This window comes from Manis javanica, chromosome 4 (assembly GCF_040802235.1).
Source record: "Manis javanica isolate MJ-LG chromosome 4, MJ_LKY, whole genome shotgun sequence".
Taxonomy (NCBI): Eukaryota; Metazoa; Chordata; class Mammalia; order Pholidota; family Manidae; genus Manis; species Manis javanica.
Window position 1 is genome coordinate 71,017,818 of NC_133159.1, and position 18,004 is coordinate 71,035,821.

The 18,004-nt window shown below is 36.2% G+C and overlaps 1 protein-coding gene and 1 long non-coding RNA gene across 5 annotated transcripts in view; both read right to left on the minus strand.

Annotated features, from left to right (window-relative positions):
- The window catches only part of LOC108386581 (uricase), a 73,182-nt gene extending 71,665 nt beyond the window's left edge, over positions 1-1,517 (minus strand). The window contains exon 1 of one of the 2 annotated variants that reach the window (XM_073234202.1): positions 1,369-1,517. In XM_073234202.1, the coding sequence (XP_073090303.1) occupies positions 1,369-1,419 (51 nt within the window). In that variant the 5' untranslated portion in view covers positions 1,420-1,517. The remainder of the gene's footprint in view (positions 1-1,368) is intronic. The other variant, XM_073234203.1, reaches the window with a different exon arrangement.
- A 7,612-nt stretch (positions 1,518-9,129) lies between these two features.
- On the minus strand, positions 9,130-18,003 carry LOC118971355 (uncharacterized). Of its 3 annotated transcripts, XR_012130227.1 has the most exons (5): positions 17,012-17,991; positions 13,552-13,728; positions 12,269-12,376; positions 11,889-11,935; positions 9,130-11,790 (listed from the first exon to the last, which is right to left on the minus strand). It is a non-coding gene; the product is annotated as an uncharacterized lncRNA (long non-coding RNA). The 3 variants fall into 3 exon arrangements; XR_005059759.2 differs by having other exon boundaries at positions 12,269-13,728; positions 17,012-18,003; XR_005059761.2 differs by having other exon boundaries at positions 9,130-12,376; positions 17,012-17,987.
- Position 18,004: the final 1 nt, after the last annotated feature.

An 18,004-nucleotide genomic window follows, 5' to 3' on the forward strand; every position in this document is an offset into this window, starting at 1 on the left:
GAAGAAGTAGAGAAACAGCAAATACAAAATTCAAAAATGTAACTCAAGTGAGAGTTAGCTTGGCACTGCCTAAGGAGCATTGAGCAGAAGTTCATACTGCCCACCCCATGGGCCGGCTCTCCACACAACCTTCTGTGCTGAGTTATGAGATGTAATACAACCATCTGAGCGATACCTTGGAACGCCTTAGAGATAGGCACTAAATGCACAAAGAAAAACTAATTCATTGTTTTTATAGATTACAGTCTTTTTACCTTCTAAACAAGAGTGAACATGAAAAGATGAAATTAACTACATGCCTTCTTGGAGGCAAAACCAATCTGGAGCATAAACTAACTGCCCCTTCTGAACATAAAAGGGCACACATCCTCTGCCACTTGGATGTTTCGAGTCTTCCTTGGGGTCCCTTTTGTAAATGATGGGCTTTATGATATTCACAACTCAGGTCCAATATACTTAGTATACCTCTTATTCACAAATGAATTTCTCTTTTAAAAAAACATGCTAATATTCATAATTTATTCATTATCAACAAATATTGAGTGCCTCCTATGTTCCAAGCACTGGTCTAAGTGCTAGGGATATAGCAGTGAATGAAATAGACAAAAATCCTGTGCATGGAGCTTACATTCTGGTTTAAATCTCTCCCTCTTTATGTTCAAAGTGCCCAATTTAATAGATGTGTGTTGAATGAACAAATGAATGAACTAATGATAAATAATACTTGGCTTAATCTGTGAGAATCAGATAAATTATAGTACAAAGATGGGCAGTGAGCCATATAAAACCTAAGAAAAAACTGTATGTATTTCTTTAATCAGTCCTTGAATTTCATCACCATTCCCCTTCAACTCTCCTTTTTCTTTTTGCTAGACTGCTATGGAATAAAATGGAGGTGATTCATTGAAAGTGTTTCTCCCAAGGCACTGGAGTGTAAAAGATCGACAAAGGAAAAAGAAGCTCTTATACAAAGAAAAGAGGCCTTTTAATGATCACTCTCATTCAGTTAAGTCCTATATTTAGAGACCTCATGTTTCTATGTCAAGCATCAATATTTTTTATTGAAGAATAATTGAGATACTGTATTATATTAGTTTCAGGTGTACAACATAGCAATTTTATATTTATATACAATATGTTCTCTAGCTGCCATCTATCACCACACAGAGTTGTTATGATATTATTGAGTAATTCCCTATGTTGCACATTACATTCCCATCTCTTATTTATCTCATAACTGGAACATGGTACCACTTAATCCCCTTCAGCCAGTTCATCCACCCCTCAGCATCAAATTTTTAAAAACTAGATTAAGTTGCATCTCAAAAACTAAAACTAAAATAAGTAATAATCTGGCTGAAAACTTACTTGAAGGAGGTCCAGAGATGACCTTCTACAGTCTGGCCTTTGGGGTTCCATGTTGTTTTAAGTTCATCTGAACCCAGCAAAGTACTGCTGACCTCCAGTCAGTGGCAACTTCATTTTCATAGTGTCCTGGGTGGTGCAGCCTGTAGAGGGTTGGGTCAAAGTCAGGTGTTTCATAATGCAATCAGGCAGAGCGTGTCTTTGCCTCTGGGAAGTAAGGTTATGAGGATAAAAGGTTATGAGGTAAATCACCTCAAGCATCATGGAATAGAACAAATATGGAAACATAGACATCAAAGCCTGGGTAATTATTAAGTTAATCTCAAAGAAAGAAGTACGATCTTTGGATGAAGCCACCTCTCACGACCCTGCCCCTCCCCCAACCAAGCTGACTGGATGGAATAAGAAAGATGTTTATTATTATTATATCAGGAAGTTTTAAACAATGAAATGCCAGAAATGCCATGAGCACATCACATCTGGTAGCATAAATAATGCTACCTTCATCTCAGTGCAGCCTCTTCTTTGAAAAGAAACTTGTCATCAGAAGAATGAACTAAGCTTTCTTTGCCATCACTCTTTAGCAAATTATCATTTATACTGCTATCAGCTACATTCACTTCCAAAGGAAACATCTGAACTCGAAGGTTTTCAAATAACACCAAGGTTATACAGGTCAAAAGAAATCATAAAAAAATATGAACATGAACAAGAATAGAAAATGATTTTATGAGGTGCAGAGTACTATCTAGCCCCAAATTGAGGATGGCTGTAAGAGGTGAGTTCAAATCTTGATTTCCTTCTTGGGTTACCCTTTCAGGTAGCCCCTTGCAAGAAGTTAGAAGCAGTTCCCTTTTTAGAAAGAAGAATGATGAGCAGGTAATGGTAAGCAATAACTCTAATACACGTACTCAAAGAACATGTTCAAAACCATTGTGGCTTTTGTAAAACGTCCTGTGTCAGAAAGGCTTAGGGAGAGGGAGATGGTCAATAGTAGGCGAACCTATGTGAGAGGAGGGGAGAAGGCATTAAGGATACTTTCTAGTATTTTTGTTGATTAATTCTTATCTTTCACTTTTGAATATTTTCAAAATACTTTAAGAATTCCTCCTATTATTGGTTCTTCCTTCTCTTTCAAATCATCTTCTCTCCAGCTTTCTTTATTGGCTTTTCCCTCCTTTTGGTGCCTTTTCTTTTCCTCTTTGCCCCCATCTTCTCTGAATGGCAAAGCTCCAGGTTTCTTTGTCAAAGAAAGAAATGATATAAGAAGGGAGAATGAGAGTGTGACCAGGGTTAGAGGAGGAACCATTTATCTTCCAATTCCTGGTTCTATGAGAATAACGTACAACGGAGAATTACTGCAGAATGTGGCAGAGATGGAGACTTACAAAAGAAAATCCACCATTATATGTTAAACACTCACAGTCATTTATCTCACATTCATTCCACCATCTGGATTCAATATTACATTAAGGCATATAGGAAGTTTTGAATGCCAGAGGTCAGAAGGTGTATATGAAAAAGATGACTAAGGACAACACCTTGCCAGTGACCCAAAAGCCAACATGTAAGATGGGCAGGCTGTGTCTCAAACATTCTGGAAGTGTGGCTTCTGAGAGCTCTTCCCACTGATTTTGAAAATGCATGAAATTTGCTCATCTTTGGACACAGGCATAATCATTGCTGGCATTATACTGACTAAAAACAGCCATCATACACCCAGGAACACAACCCAATACATCTAATAATAAATGTATACTCCCCAACCATGAGTAAAATATAAACTAAAACAAAATATACATATGAAAATACACTAAAGAATGGTAATATAGATATCTTAAAAGGCACCACTATTTTAATTATTAAGCTATTGGAGTGTTTGGAAGTGTTAACTTCTTTTCCTCCTTTGTGTCTTTTCATTTTTCTTCTACCTCGAACCTGCTCCTCAGTTCAAGCACATAGAAAATTATGTGTTTCTTGCTGCTGATTAGCTTTGAAGTAAGGTGGAAAATACAAGAGGCTTACAAATCTTTCATTAATCTTCTAGAACCTTAGAAAAACATAATGGTTTTGTGAAGGGGATGAAAGTTTCTATGCTAAACAGAATAAGTTTCTTGGCCAGAAATACAAGCAAAGAAGATTTTCAGGAGAAGAGATTCCACACTGGTGGCTGAGGGGAAAAATGGAGAGGGAGGGAGGTCTGCAGGTTCTGAGATCAAAGTAAATCTGAGCCCACTTCTTGCCAGCATACTAGTGGAGCAGCAAGCCCCAGAGAGCAAAGGGCTGCCTGCTATGTGTAGGCTGGTATGAGTGCAACCTAAGTACAAAATTTCCACCTCACTTCGGCAGGTAAAGGTAAGCAGATCATCCTCACAGGTGAAGTGTAAATTCAGTTTTTTAGCTTGAAAGTAAGCTACACCTAGTTTCAGCAAAAAAAAGAAGGTATTTTTTCAAGCAAAAATGGAGCTTATTGGGAGGTTATGGCGAAGTTCAAGGAATCAAAAGCAATCGGGGAGTACCTATCTTCAGAAAGGGGAAGACGAGGTAATTTTGGTGGCCTGGGTAACAGGAAGTATGGGCTTCCTTCAGAGGGCTGACACCAAGTGGATCAGCTATAAATGTTTTCCATCCTTGAGTCACTCCTCACAAAATTTAAGTTCCTGGAAGAGTTGGAGGAAGCTTGCTCAGATCCCTTGCTCAACTTTCAGCTACGGAGTGTAGGATAACTTGTTTGGTAGCTGTAGAAATTTGAAGGCAATGGGGGAGGGTTGATCCCTCAGAGGAAAATCAAGATGCTTTTACAAAAAAAAAAAGAAGAATGGATGCTGGGCAAGCATAAACAAAATACAGCCACTACAGATGGCCAGTATAGATATATTAAAATCTCTATGCTTGATCACTTTTTAATACATTATTTATGCATGATAATCAATTGGAAGAAGTTGGAGTTCAATTTGACTGGGCATTAAATTCATTGTGTCACACCCTAGCTTCATCTTCAATTTCCTTCCTTCCCTGAAGCTTATGTCCCCATAATACTATAGGGCTTACAGTTCCATGAACACACCCTCTTATGCTATTTCATATCTATGATTTCACACATGCTACACTCTCTGCTTGGAAAGGCCTTCCCTATTCCTGTCTGCCTGGAGAACTCACCCACTCAATTCAAACACTTCCTCCTTAGTGATGCCTCTCACATACTCTCTTATTCCTGTTATCCTTTTCCCACCACTTCTCTTCTTCATCTCAGTATCCCCACTACATATCTTGTATGTGACTTATTTTTTAAATTTATTTTACTGCGTGCAACTATTTGTTTATATGTTTGTCTCCCCTAGAGATTTATGAGCTTTTGGGTGGTAGGCTCTGAATAAATGGCTGCTGAATGAACTAACGACCTTTCTGGTGAGATACCAATATTCACTAAGGGTCCATTCTATTTGGAATAACATGCAGAAGGCATTGTAGGGAGTCATGCATAGTTTACTAAAGCAGTAATTCTCTACTAGGGGCATGCAGACCATCAGTGGGGAGGGACTAGTGATCAAGATAGGACATAAGGTTTTCATTAGAATCTCCCAACATTCACTCTTCCTTAATCCCCATGTCCACCTCCAATCATAATGCACCATTTTCTACCTACTTTATTTGCTGATATTACTTCTGCAAATTTTTATTTATCTTCATTTCACGTCTGTAGTGGTAAAGTTTATATGCCAAAATATCACATTTTAAATTATTAATGAAACACTTGGTTTTATATAGTGGATCATTTTATAGTACAGCCCCTAAGAAGATGGGTGCAGCAGCCAGGGTACTGGGTGTGTGGATCTTGGCTCTGTTGGGTTATGCTGGGCAAGATAGGCACCTCTCTGTGCTTCATATCCCTAATCTATAAAAATGAGGCCCACAATAGTACCCAGCACATAGGGCTGTTGAGAGAATTAAATGAGTCAAAGTAAAACACTTAGAACATTACTCTGTGTACAAAAAGTGCTAAATAAATGTTAGCTATCATTATTATTGCAGTAAAATGTACTCTCTACCATATGAGCACATTTTTTTGGTCATTACAATGATATGGCAAAGGAGAAGTATAATAACAGAATGCATGTAAGCATGAGTTTGTTTCTGTCAGGGTAGGTTCTTTCATGAAGTAATTATCAGGACAAAGAAACAATTCAAAACCACTGCAATGGAAGAACTGATAAATGAATGGGACAAACAGGATAAACACAAATCCAAATACATCCAGGGACAGTTGAACAGACTTTCTCAAACACGAGAGCTTAGTAACTACAAAAGAGCCAAATATGAGTCTAAAAAGATTTCTTAATTTGAGGTGACTGAAAGAGGAAGAGGACTGCCTTTTAGTTTAGGAGGAAGGAAGGAGTTTAAAGACTCAAACTTTGTGAAAACCATTATTAGCACTGGGAACTAGAAGTAATTAATATGAATCCTGTTAATTAATGAGTCAGTATGTATATCTGCAATGAGTCTTATTTCCTGGCATCCAAACTACAAGGCTTACTACTCAGTCATGTGTCAGAGTCCCTACTCATTTCCTCCAAAAACTAACTTCTGTTAAAGGAAATTTAAATAACTTATCCACTCACTTAAGTCTTAAGTCCAGCTGAAGTTAGTGTCACATAAATCTGGTTTTCCTGGTATTCTAAGCATGCTGGTCACTAACTAAATATTATATAATGAGTTATGTTGTCAGTTTGTTTAGGAGTTTCTAAATGGTCACTCTGTTATACGGAAAGATGTTTAAAAATCCAAACTTATTTCCCTGGCTTCTGTCTATTACAAATTGACTAAGAACATCGTGTTTTTTGGCAGTTGTGAAAATAAGCAGTGGCCCTAACGTTCAGGGTCGAAACCAAGTGATCTTAGCGATGATCAAGACTTAAGACTACTGAAATTATTTGTTTGAATTTTTATGAATATATTGAAATAAATTTTCCTCCTCCCTCATCTCTTAGGGTTTAGCTTTTGTTAGGATGTGCATTAATGAGTAAAATAGGATTACTGGCTATAGAAATACAACTGTGCTATTTTAGCATGTTTGGAACAATATGCAAAGATGCTGTCAGAGGGTGAGAGGGAAATGTTTTCTTAGAAAATGTCTTGAATCAAATGGAATTTGGAGTCTCAAGGCTTCTAGAGATGACGGTAAAGCAGTAATAATGAATATTCTTTGTTTTCAATTTAGCTAAAATATCCCGTGACCTCACCTGTACTACACAAAGGATCAGAAATCCCCTCAATTTCCCCAAAATTGAAACCTATGCATGTACATAAAATTGTACCAACCCTTTCTTATTCCCTTTTTCCTCTCTAAGTCTGGTTTCTCTGCCTGTGCTCTGGATCTCACCCCAGCTGCCTTCTCTCTTCATTCAATGATTAATGCCCCTGTGTACTGGACCCTTCCCAATAGCTTTCAAACATACTCAATCTTCACCTCTAAAATATCCTCCCTCAACCCACTTCCTCCACTCACAGTACCCTATCTCTGCTCACCCCTTCACAAACTGAGAAAATATTTGCCTATTCTTTCTCCCTTTTTGACCACACATTCCTTTTTAAAACCACTTTGATCTAACTTTCATCTCCACTCCCCTGGAATTACTGTCACTAGGGTCATCAATGGTCTTTAGGCTGTTAAATCCAATGGACATTTTCTTCCTCCGCTTACCTGATCTCTCAGCAGCATTGACATGTAGATGACTCATTTATGAAACAGTCTCTCTTCTTTTGGATTCTAGTCCACCACACACTCCTTGTTTTCCTTCTACTATGCCTTCTCAGCTATGATAACCTGCTGTAGACATGAAGGAATTGGAAAGGAAATTGTATCAGCACATTTGAAGACTGGTTAATAACAACAGTAATCTTTTTCATGTTTATACTCCCACTGACACCAGTTCCTTCAGTCACCTGGTAACACAATCACAGAGGCCCCTCTACCCTTCCAGCACTCTTGGCCCTCCTCACACTGCAGCACAGCACTCATGCAAAACACAGACCTGATCGCATCATGCCCCTGCTTAAACTCTTTAATGGCTTACCATTAATATACATAGCATAATGATTTAAATCCTTACCACTGCCCCTAAAGCCCTGCCTCTAGTCTCACCTGATAGGCCTCTCCCATCTCTGCACTCCATCCACACTAGTCTCTAGGTGTCAGGCACACCAAGTTCCATCTTCACAAATGCTGTTCCCCTGCCCAACGTTCCCCACTTTTCCCTTCCACTCCTTTAGAATTCAGCTCATACATCACTTCCTCAGGAAAGCCCTCCCTGAGCTAGCAGCTCTTCCCTGCTACACTCTTAGAGCACAGTATACATCTTCATAACACTCATTATAATAATTATATGTATTTATGTAAAGTTTTGTTCAAGTGAAAGAAGGACCTGAGTGCTTTTACTTACCTTTACTATCCTGGCAACTAGCACAGTGGCCATCAATAAGAAAGCACACAATAAATATATGGTGAATGAATGAATGAATGAATTTCCATGCAATTTATCCAGTCATTTAGTAGATCTCCAACTGGGGCATCACTGATCCTCTCTTTTCCTCAGTTATCAGTGACAGGTGAGGTAGGTCTTGCACTCAACTCAAACACTGAGCAAGTCCACCTTAATTCTTGTCTTCTCTGGGAAATATCTAACTATAATAATAAATTGCTAGTGAAAGGAAGTACTTAGTGAGAGCATACTTAGTGCCAGATAGATTGTGCTAAAGTTGTTTCATGCATTATCAGTCTCATCTAATCATCACAACTCCATGGTCTAAGTATTTTGTTATCTACTTACTTTCAATGAAAAGGAAACAGAGGCTTAGAGAAGTTAAGGGATTTAACTTCTAGTTGACATATCTAGTTGACTCTAAAACCTGTGTTACTCAGTAGCCAAGATACAGAAACCTAAATGCTCATCAATGGATGAGTGGGTAAAAAAAAAAAAATGCGGTACATATACATAATAGAATATCATTCAGCCATGAGAAAGGATATCCTCCCATTTGTGACAACATGGATGACTTTGAGCACATTATGTTAAGCAAGGTAAGTCAAACAGGAAGATAAGTACTGTACAATATTACTTATATGTGGAATCTAAAAAAGTTACACCTGTAAAATACAGAAAAATGGTGGTACCAGGGGATTGAGGAGGGATAAGAACAATGGTATTAAAGGTTATAAACTTGTAATGGGTAGTAAATAAGCCATAGAGATCTAAACACAGTGTAATTAATATATGAAATAATATTGTATTACAAAAAAAAGTATAAAACCCATGCTCCTCACCATTATCATAAATTCCTCTAAAACACAGGGCTCTCTCTTTATTTACTATCATAGCACTAACTGTCACTTCTAACTCCTACAGTGCTGTTATTCTCCAGTGCTGTTTAGTGCCTAGATTGAGATACAAGATTTTATGTTTGTGTGTTTTAGTTCTTCATTAAATTTTAAACTTCTGGTAGAGGGGCCTTCTGCTGCATTTTGTTTCTTTGACGTCCTCAGAAGGCCCATGCTTGGTTGTGAAAGCTCAGAAATATTTATAGAATGAATGAATAATGAGTACTAGAATCACCTTGCTTAACAGTTTATATGGGCTAAATGTGCTATATTCATTAAACACAATCCGAAGTTAGGGAGACTCCCATTTTTAATGGAAATGCCTATGAATCAATACAATGTGTGATATGCCAATGCAATATTTCTCTGGAAAAGATAACACTTCATTTCCTTATCTAGAACATCAAACCCTGACTATGTTAGTCTCACAAAAAATGCAGAAATGTTTGTTAATATGAGATGAAACATGAAATAGATAGTATCTCTCCATCAGCTATGTAAAGCACAACAGAAGCATTCTTCATTTTGTATAAGGCTAGAAGGCACAGTCTTTTAGCAGTTCAAATGGCAAACTTCCTTTTAGCAGCTCAAATATTAAACCTCCCCTCAAATCATTTGAATGTAAAATCTTACTCCAGTATTTGAAGACTATTTTATTTCTGAAGAAGAAATCTGGAAGAAAAATCAATAATTCACCTGGCTTTGACCAACAATTTTATAATGTGTCAACCAAATAATTTCCAATTTATTACTTCACCTCAGGAAATCATAGAGATAATTCTTTTCCTCTTTCTATAATTGGGAACCCCTGAGTAAGTCTTCTTAGTTCAATTATAGATATGGGAAATGATACATCAAATATATAAATTTTTGGCTTAAACTCATTATACCACAATTGTGTCAAACTCTACCATCTCCACAATAGAAAACATGGACTGAAATAGTTAAATGAAAAACAAATATTGCTGTTACATTCACTGCTTTAAACTTCATGCATCTGTGTCTTTTCAGGGATTCACATTGTACTTCATCAAGTGCTTTGTTCCTGAATATACATTCAAGAGTCAAGAAAAGAAAATGGGTTATATGCAGATGTATAGGGTTGTGTTCACTTAATAATTTACTCTAAGTAATATTAATCTAAGGGTATGACACATGGTTGAAAGACAATGGACAAAGAATCGTAATTCATAGTTTAATCTGGATACTGTCTTAATCATTCTGAATTTCCATTTTCCTGCTGGAAAAATGATAATTCCTGCCTTGCATCTATTTATAGGAATTTTAGAAGGACTGAGATGATATATGAGAAACACTATGACAGTCTCTAATGTTAGATATATCGTAAGTCTTGGCTCTGTTCAAGTAGCCTTGGCTTTCATTCCATTTCACACTACTGAAAAAATCAGAGAGATAAACGGTTCCTCCTATTACAGGCCTTCTTCTGAATTTCTCAACATGTATCAACAGCCAGAGCAAGTTAATATTTGTGATCCTTGATTACCTGAAAAAACAAAATACAACAAAAAGCATGAAAGAAGTAAGAATGGTAACTTTCTGTTCAGTCCAAAATTGATTTCAGAACTATTAACTTCAGTCTTGAGTGTATTTCATATGGATGATTTAAATTTTTGATACTCTGGTTTCCACTCACAAATTCTGCATTTTGACACATTTTGATGAAGTCTATTCACTCTAGACAATTTCACAAACCTCACTTGAATAGTTGATTTTTACTTTATTCCTTTGAGTTCCTGGAACTGCCCTGATTAAATTTTAAAATATAATTACAGGTAGCACACTGAGTCAGTCAGTTAGTCAGAGAAAACTGAGCTCTGAATGCCTACTTCCTGCAGTGAACTGCATTAAGTGCTCTGGAGGAGGGCGGGGGTGGATAGGAACAGTCATCCATGAAATGATTTGAGGATTATTATTAAAACAACGTATCACCAAGTTTAAAGTACTTAAGTGGAAACTCTGTACATAAGAGTTCAAGGAATGGAGTGCAAAAGCAAACATCTTTCCTGCTTTAACTGCCTGTCCTATACATTTAGCAAATGTGTTTTGTGATTGTTGGTAGCTTTGCTGGCATCCCAACAAAATGAGCTTAATAAAGTTGGTCTACTTACATATGTACAGCCTGGGTTGGTGTAGAGCAGTTCTTTAAATTCTTTTACCTGGTAATACTTCAATGATTTGTTAAGTAAAGAGTCAGGGAGAATTTTTTTTTTAAGAAATTTTTTATTTTGGAATAATTTTAGATTTAGAGACATGTTGCAAAAATAATAGAGTTCCTATGTACCCTCACACTGTTTCCCTAATGTTAACATTTTACATTACCATACATTTTTCAAGATTGCCATTACATTTTTCAAACTAAAAACCAATTTTGCTACATTACTATTAACTGAACTTTGGACTTTATTCAAATTTCATTCTTTTTCCACAAATGTCTTTTTTCAGTTCCAGGATTCAATTCATATATCACATTGCATTTGGCAGGAGGAGACCTTATGTTGTATAGCTGAGATTCAAAAATCAACCATTTCTGGGAAATGAAGCAAATCAGTGTTAAAATATTAACATAAGCAGCAATAAAAATGAACTGAATGTCCAAGAGTGACCTGGACATACCAAAGGACCAGACTGTTGACTAACATTTGCAAAAAGTAAACATGATGTTGTAACCAAACAATAATCTCTGTTTAATTTTATCAATACAACCTCTCCCATCATTGCTATTATATATGCATGAGACCATTATAATAATTTTTTCAGTACCACCTAGTATGGGCATCTAGATTTCCTATATGAAGATACAGGAGGAAGCTTATTTAGCTCCCAGTTAGGGAAGCTTACCATAAACTCCAGAGAAACAAATCTTTAAATGGTCTACTTTTATGTATCAGAAGGTAATAATGATTCAAGATCAGTGGGTCTCCAATGTGGGTGTGCATCAGGATCATCTGCAGAGCTTGTTAAAACATTGATTTCTGAGTCCCAGACATCTTCACTTCTCACAAGTTGCCAGGTTATGTGAATGCCTAGTACTATGAGAATCAATTTTGTTAGTTGCCTGAAGGGAAAGGCTAGCCATTTTTTTCTCACAAGATATAATCATAGGTGTCTGGATTCATATGCTGCTTACCTGTCAGATAAGTATCTGCTTAATCTTATTCCAAGTCTGTACAAGGACTAAGTTAGAAAATAAATGTTAGTGTTACATAAATTATATAGTATTACTTAAATATTATACAAATATTATATAAATGTTAGTATTATATAAATGTTAGAAAATAAATGAGAACTCCACAATAGTTCCCAACAGTTTGTCCTCCCTTCAAGCAATGCAATCATTTAAAAATAATAAAATACTGTTTTTAGCAAAATAAAATATCATTATAAACCAGCCATAAATTTTTGGCCTGAAACAAGACCTCCAATGGATCAATAAAATTAATAGGGGTGAGGGATGTAACACACATCTTCAGCAGTGTTTCTTAAACTTTAATGTGTTTTATGAATCACCTGAGGCTCTTTCAGTAGATTCTGCATTTCTATCAAGCTTCCATTCAAGTATCCATCAAGATGTCATTGCTGCTGGTCCACAGATCATACTTCACATAGATATATAGGCTTTTGGAAGATTTTAGCAAATATAAGATATTCCAGCATCCACGATTCCTGGAGAATACTAGAACTTTATAGCATGTCTCCGTCATAGAAATAGTGCCTTTGACTAAGGAAAATTTTGTAGTACAAAATATGTATCCTGTACTCTAGGCTTTAGAATAAAGGAGGTCTAATTATAGGGAAACTAAATTAAAAATCTTCCTGTAGTATGCCGGAATATGGTGGAAACTTTTGGAACTCAATCACTTACTAAGGGGTTCTTTATCCCTAATACCATTTTGTACCATAGCATCAATCTTGTAAGAGTGACATAGGGAAAAATACAGAGGATAAGAATGTAATCCAATTCTGTAGTTTCTGTCCATATCACTACTGCTGATCTCACAAACACACGTTCAGTTCCTCAGACTGTTCTATCTCATTAACTCTCTGTCTCCCAGCGGCCTTCCTGGCTCTCGTGATGGAAATTCCAGGGGAGCGACTGACTTTTGTTATTCCCCCTAAGTGAAGCTTAGCTTTCTTTTAATTTTTTGGAGCCAAAGACCAACATTATATAGGACCTTATCATCCCTATTAGAAATAAATAATTTTTATCTCTATTTCATCTGGTTGCTATAGGAAAAAAGGAGGAAACTTCAGAAAAATTGAAAAGGTTTGTTGACTGCCTCAAGAAGAGGAGAGGCTTTAAGAATGCATTCCTTTCCTTAGTGGGCCAGAGAAGAAGAAAAAATCTTAACCAGAAGCAACAAATAACATAAATTTCAGTTCTCCCAAGACGCTGCCTTAGGATCCATCATATGGTATGATGGTAACTTGCATCCTGCACAAATGAGCAGGGCGGAAGCACCCCCCAGAAAGAACCCCCTCAGATTGCCTCTGAAAGTAGACTCTCAGAATATACTCAGGGTTTGTGATACGGTTGCTCTTGCTGACTAATGGTTATAATGGAAAAGTAAGCCAGTATTCAGGGATCCAAGTGTGAAAGAAAATAACAGATATGGCCTAATCTGAAAAACAGCCCTGGAAAGTTCATCAACAAGAGGTCCTCACCACCCAGAACTCCCCTTAATCCTTGCTTCTACCTCCTGCACTGCCTTATGGGCACTGCCACAGGTAACCTGGAGGCAAGGAAGACCCTATTCAAGTGAAAATCAGAAATTCAGAAAACTTCTACTCACCACTGTAAGTTTCACAGCTTGCCATAAATGAAGGACTCTTCTGATGAGATTAGCAGCAATTTTAACAAATTTGGTTTTGTGATATTGTTTCAAGAAATGTGTCAACTTTTGGAAAATACACATAACTCAGTGAATACATGATGTTACAAAATCATGCATGGGTGAAAGACATTCAAACTGCAAGAGAGAACAACAGATTTTAATGTAACAGAGTATGAAGAGCTAGTTGATATAATTTCAGATTAACTGCAACTGAACTTTAAGAAACTTACCTCTCAAATTTGGTGTAATATCAAAGAAGAATATCCAGTTATTTGAAAAAGCTCTTAAATATTCCTCCCTTTTCTAACTGCATACCTGTTTGAGGCCAGATTTTCTTTACATACTTCAACCAAAATAGTATGTTACAATAGAGTAAATGCAGAAGTAATATAAACAAAGCTGTCTCCTAGTAAGCCAAACATAAAAGAGATTTGCAACCCATGTTATATAATGCCACTCTTCTAATTTTTTTTGTTCTGGAAAATACAGTCATTGTTGTAAAGTGTGCATGTTATCATATAATGGGTTTATTATTTTAAAATATATACATATCTAATTTGTTGTCAGTTTTAATTTCTACATGGCATATGTTAATAGATAAAATCCACATAAACCAAACTATTTGAAGTCCTCAATAATTTTTAAGAATGTACATGGGTTCTGAGACAAAGTTTGGGAACTGCCAGTCTAAGCTAAGAACTGTGCTTCATTATCTTTCATTTTAAATAGTATGTCTGATAATTGGACAGAATGTTCGCTACATTTTATGTTTGTGAAATGATATAGTAGAGGACATTTTATTTCACATAGTAATTCCTTCTATGATTATAGAAAATTGAGAAAAATATTCAGTATTAGCTGAATAACAGTATTAGCTGAAAACAAACAAATATTTGTATATATTGTGTCTGGTCTGAATGATTTAATCACTACACATGGGTTAATTTCTCTAGAAAATATATTCTCAGCTATCTACAAGGGATTTAAGAATATACCTAATCTGGCTCTTTGAAGAAAACATGAGTTGTAATTCTAAACTGGTCATGAGTATACAAGGCAGCAGTCACAGAAAGCACTCCCACACTTCCTGGATTTGCTTCTATACTTGGTCTCCGCACTGCAGTTCTGAGGACAGGGAGGGTTTCTTTTTGAAAGCTATAGCCAGAGGATCTAGCACAAAGTATGACTTAATAAATATTTGTTGACTGAATGAATCAACAGAGTAATACTTAGACCCAGAAAAGGCATTCCAGACTGATATTTAAATTATACTTATGGTTGCTCCATAGTCAGAAACACCAGCCAGAGGTACCATATTCATTCCAAAGGTATAAATAAAAACTCCTTAGAAGAACTCAAACAACCAGAAATCATTTAAGGAGATGATATTTCAGTGAAACTGCGATCAATTAGGATCAGAAATGTGTATCACCAGAGGACATGTGGAGCTATATATACTCTGGAAATATTAACAGGCAGAAAAAAAATCCTGTTCATCCAGGTTATTGCTAAGGATCAAGCTACTTGGAAAATCTAGGGAGGACTGTCCTTGAATCTTGTACCATCACAACCAAGTTTAGAGTCTTCCCTAAGTCAAATGCCACAAGGAAATTATAAGAAATTATTCCAAACACACAATCTGAAGACATTTCTGGAAGACAATTTCTAGTTTCCTAATACATTTCTGATTTCTGAAAAGGCCAGCCATGCATTGTCTATTTCATAGTATGGAGTATATAGGTGATGGTGTTCACAATACAATTACTCTCCAGGTTTTCAATACCTGAAAACTTTTCATATTTGAGTCACAAATTAATTCAGTTTCAGGTGTGGGGCAGGGGGTGACTCTGATATTTCCTCACAAAATTGTATTAATTCTATTCTTGTTAATTTTAACTTCTTTCAAAGGAGAGCTGATGTTGTGAAAGTCCTTTTGACACTGCCAATCCCTTTAATAACTTTTTGCTGACTTTCTGGGTCAGTAAAGTCAGAGTAACAAACCTCATTAGTCACTAAGATAATTTAAGGTATAGAATAAATAAGAGAACTCTCAAAATTTCTTGAGATAAGTGGTCTAATTTAAACTGCAAGCTACTTGAAGGCAAACATGACTTTTCTCTACAACTTGTAGTATAGTCTGACATATAGAAATATAAAAATAGCTAGTTAACTTTTATTGTAGGTATATCTGTAATTATGTCAACAACCTATGTGGCAGCATGATCAGCCTCAGTTTACTTATGAAATTGAGGCTCACAGAGATTGTATTACTTGAGATTTTATATGTGACTGAGTTAAGATCTGAACATACCACTGTTTTGACCATAGTCACTTATGCTATTCATTTACTGAGTAGCTTAAATATGTATTTGCTGAAGTGATCAATGCTTTTGAGAGTTCTTCAGCATAACAGTTTCATTCTGATCATAGAAATCCTTTCATTTAATTTACACAACTGTTATTAAAAATAAGCTATGAAGAAAAAAGTTCACTATGTTAAGAAGCTTATAGCCTATTTCAGGATTATTTTGTGTTCTTATGAGGAAAGGCTGTATTGTATTTTCAGATAAAATATTAAGGCTAGAAGAGACTTCCAGAATATTAGTCTATTTTTTTCAATAAAGGTTGATTTGCTTCCCTCTTCTTCCCCTCCTCCTTTTTACTTCTTTTTAAATAAACAACATAAAATTGTCTGACTTGTTGCAGCCAAACCCATATGTCAATGATTTTTAAACTCAACACTATTTTTTCCTTTCTATAATACTGCATAATTCAAATCCAGCTTTAGTCTAAATATGATGATTTTAATTTTCGCATCACAATTTTGGACTTGTAGCTTTACGGCAGGTTTTGATGGGACTTGTACTCTGAAAGATGCAGTTTTGACATTTTTAATGGCCTGTTTAAAAGAACTTGAAAGGGTAAAAAGTACAGTATGGACACCACATACTGAATTATTTAAACACTCAATGTCAATATTGAAACATATAATTGGAAATTAAGGCAGTTCCTAGAAAACTGACTCTTAACAGTAAACCAGTAAGAATTCTGTCTCTGGAAGGCATTTTCATGAAATTTAACCATTGGGGTAACACTTTCTTCACTTAACTTCCCTAACACTCTCTTGATTTTCTCTTCTTAATCTCTTTTACTGTGTCCTCCTTTTCTTAACTCTTCATGTAGGACTGCTCCAGGGTTCAGTCCTATGTCAGCTTCTCTTTTTCAGTTCTCTATTTATACTCACTTCAATTGATTGAAATGCTATATATATGCTAATGACTCCCAATTATTTGATCTCCAGCCCATATCTTTCTCTCCTACTGTACAATCACACATCCCAACTGACTACTTGACAACAATTAGTTGACCAGTAAGTGTCTCAAACTTAGTATTTCCAGAACTGAAATCTTGATCTTACCCTTCAAATTTGCTCCACCTGAAGTTTCTCCCATCTCAACTGATGGTAACTCCATCCTTCCAGTTGCTCAGTTCAGAAAGTCTTGAGGTCATCCTTGACTCTCTCATGCACTTCATTCAGTCATCAGGACTCTACTTTGCAAAAGAATCTGATCACTTCTCACCACCTCCATTAGAACCACTCTGCTTCAAGCCACTATCATTTCTCCCTCCTTTCACTTTTCTTCCTCTAAAGTTTTCTCCAGTCTAAATGATGCTTTCAAGCTGTCTGATCTTGTCATTTCTTTCAAAATCATTCAAATCTGCATCTCACAAAAACTAAAAACCAAATATTTACAAACTCCTACACAATGTCACTCCTAACCCATTCTTCTCCTTTTGCATATGACTCTTGGCCTCTATTACTGTTTACCAAACATGCCAGGCTTGATACTAAGAGCCTTGGGGCTGTATGTTGCCTTTGCTTGACCAGCTTTTCTCCTAGACAATCAGTTTTTCTCAGATTAGTAGCTCTTCCCCCAGAAAAATGCATAGTTTACCCCTTCACCTTCTTTAAATCTTTGTGCAATGTAACTTTTTTAATGAAGCCTACTCGGAGAATCCTGTTTAAAAGCTGCAACCTGCCCCTCTACCCTCTCATCCTCTTTTTATCCTGTTCTAATTTTCCCATATGGTGGATTTCTTTATAGCTCACCACACTATTTATTTGTGAGCTCATTTTAGCTCTCTCTCCAGTAGAATGTAAACGCTATACAGCAAAGACTGTTTTGTTTCAATATTTTAATGGCTCAGCACATGTAAACGCTAAATAAAGGATTCTATATACTCATCATTTTACAGTTCACATAGCTGGCAAGCCCTATAAAGCTCTCCTCAAACCTAAGCTTTAGCACCTTGAAAGGCCAACGCTCACAAGGTATTCTACATATTTCTTTAAGGCTTTTCGGACCCCGGAAGTAAAAGTTTACGGAAAGGGGTCAGAGGAAGAAGTATT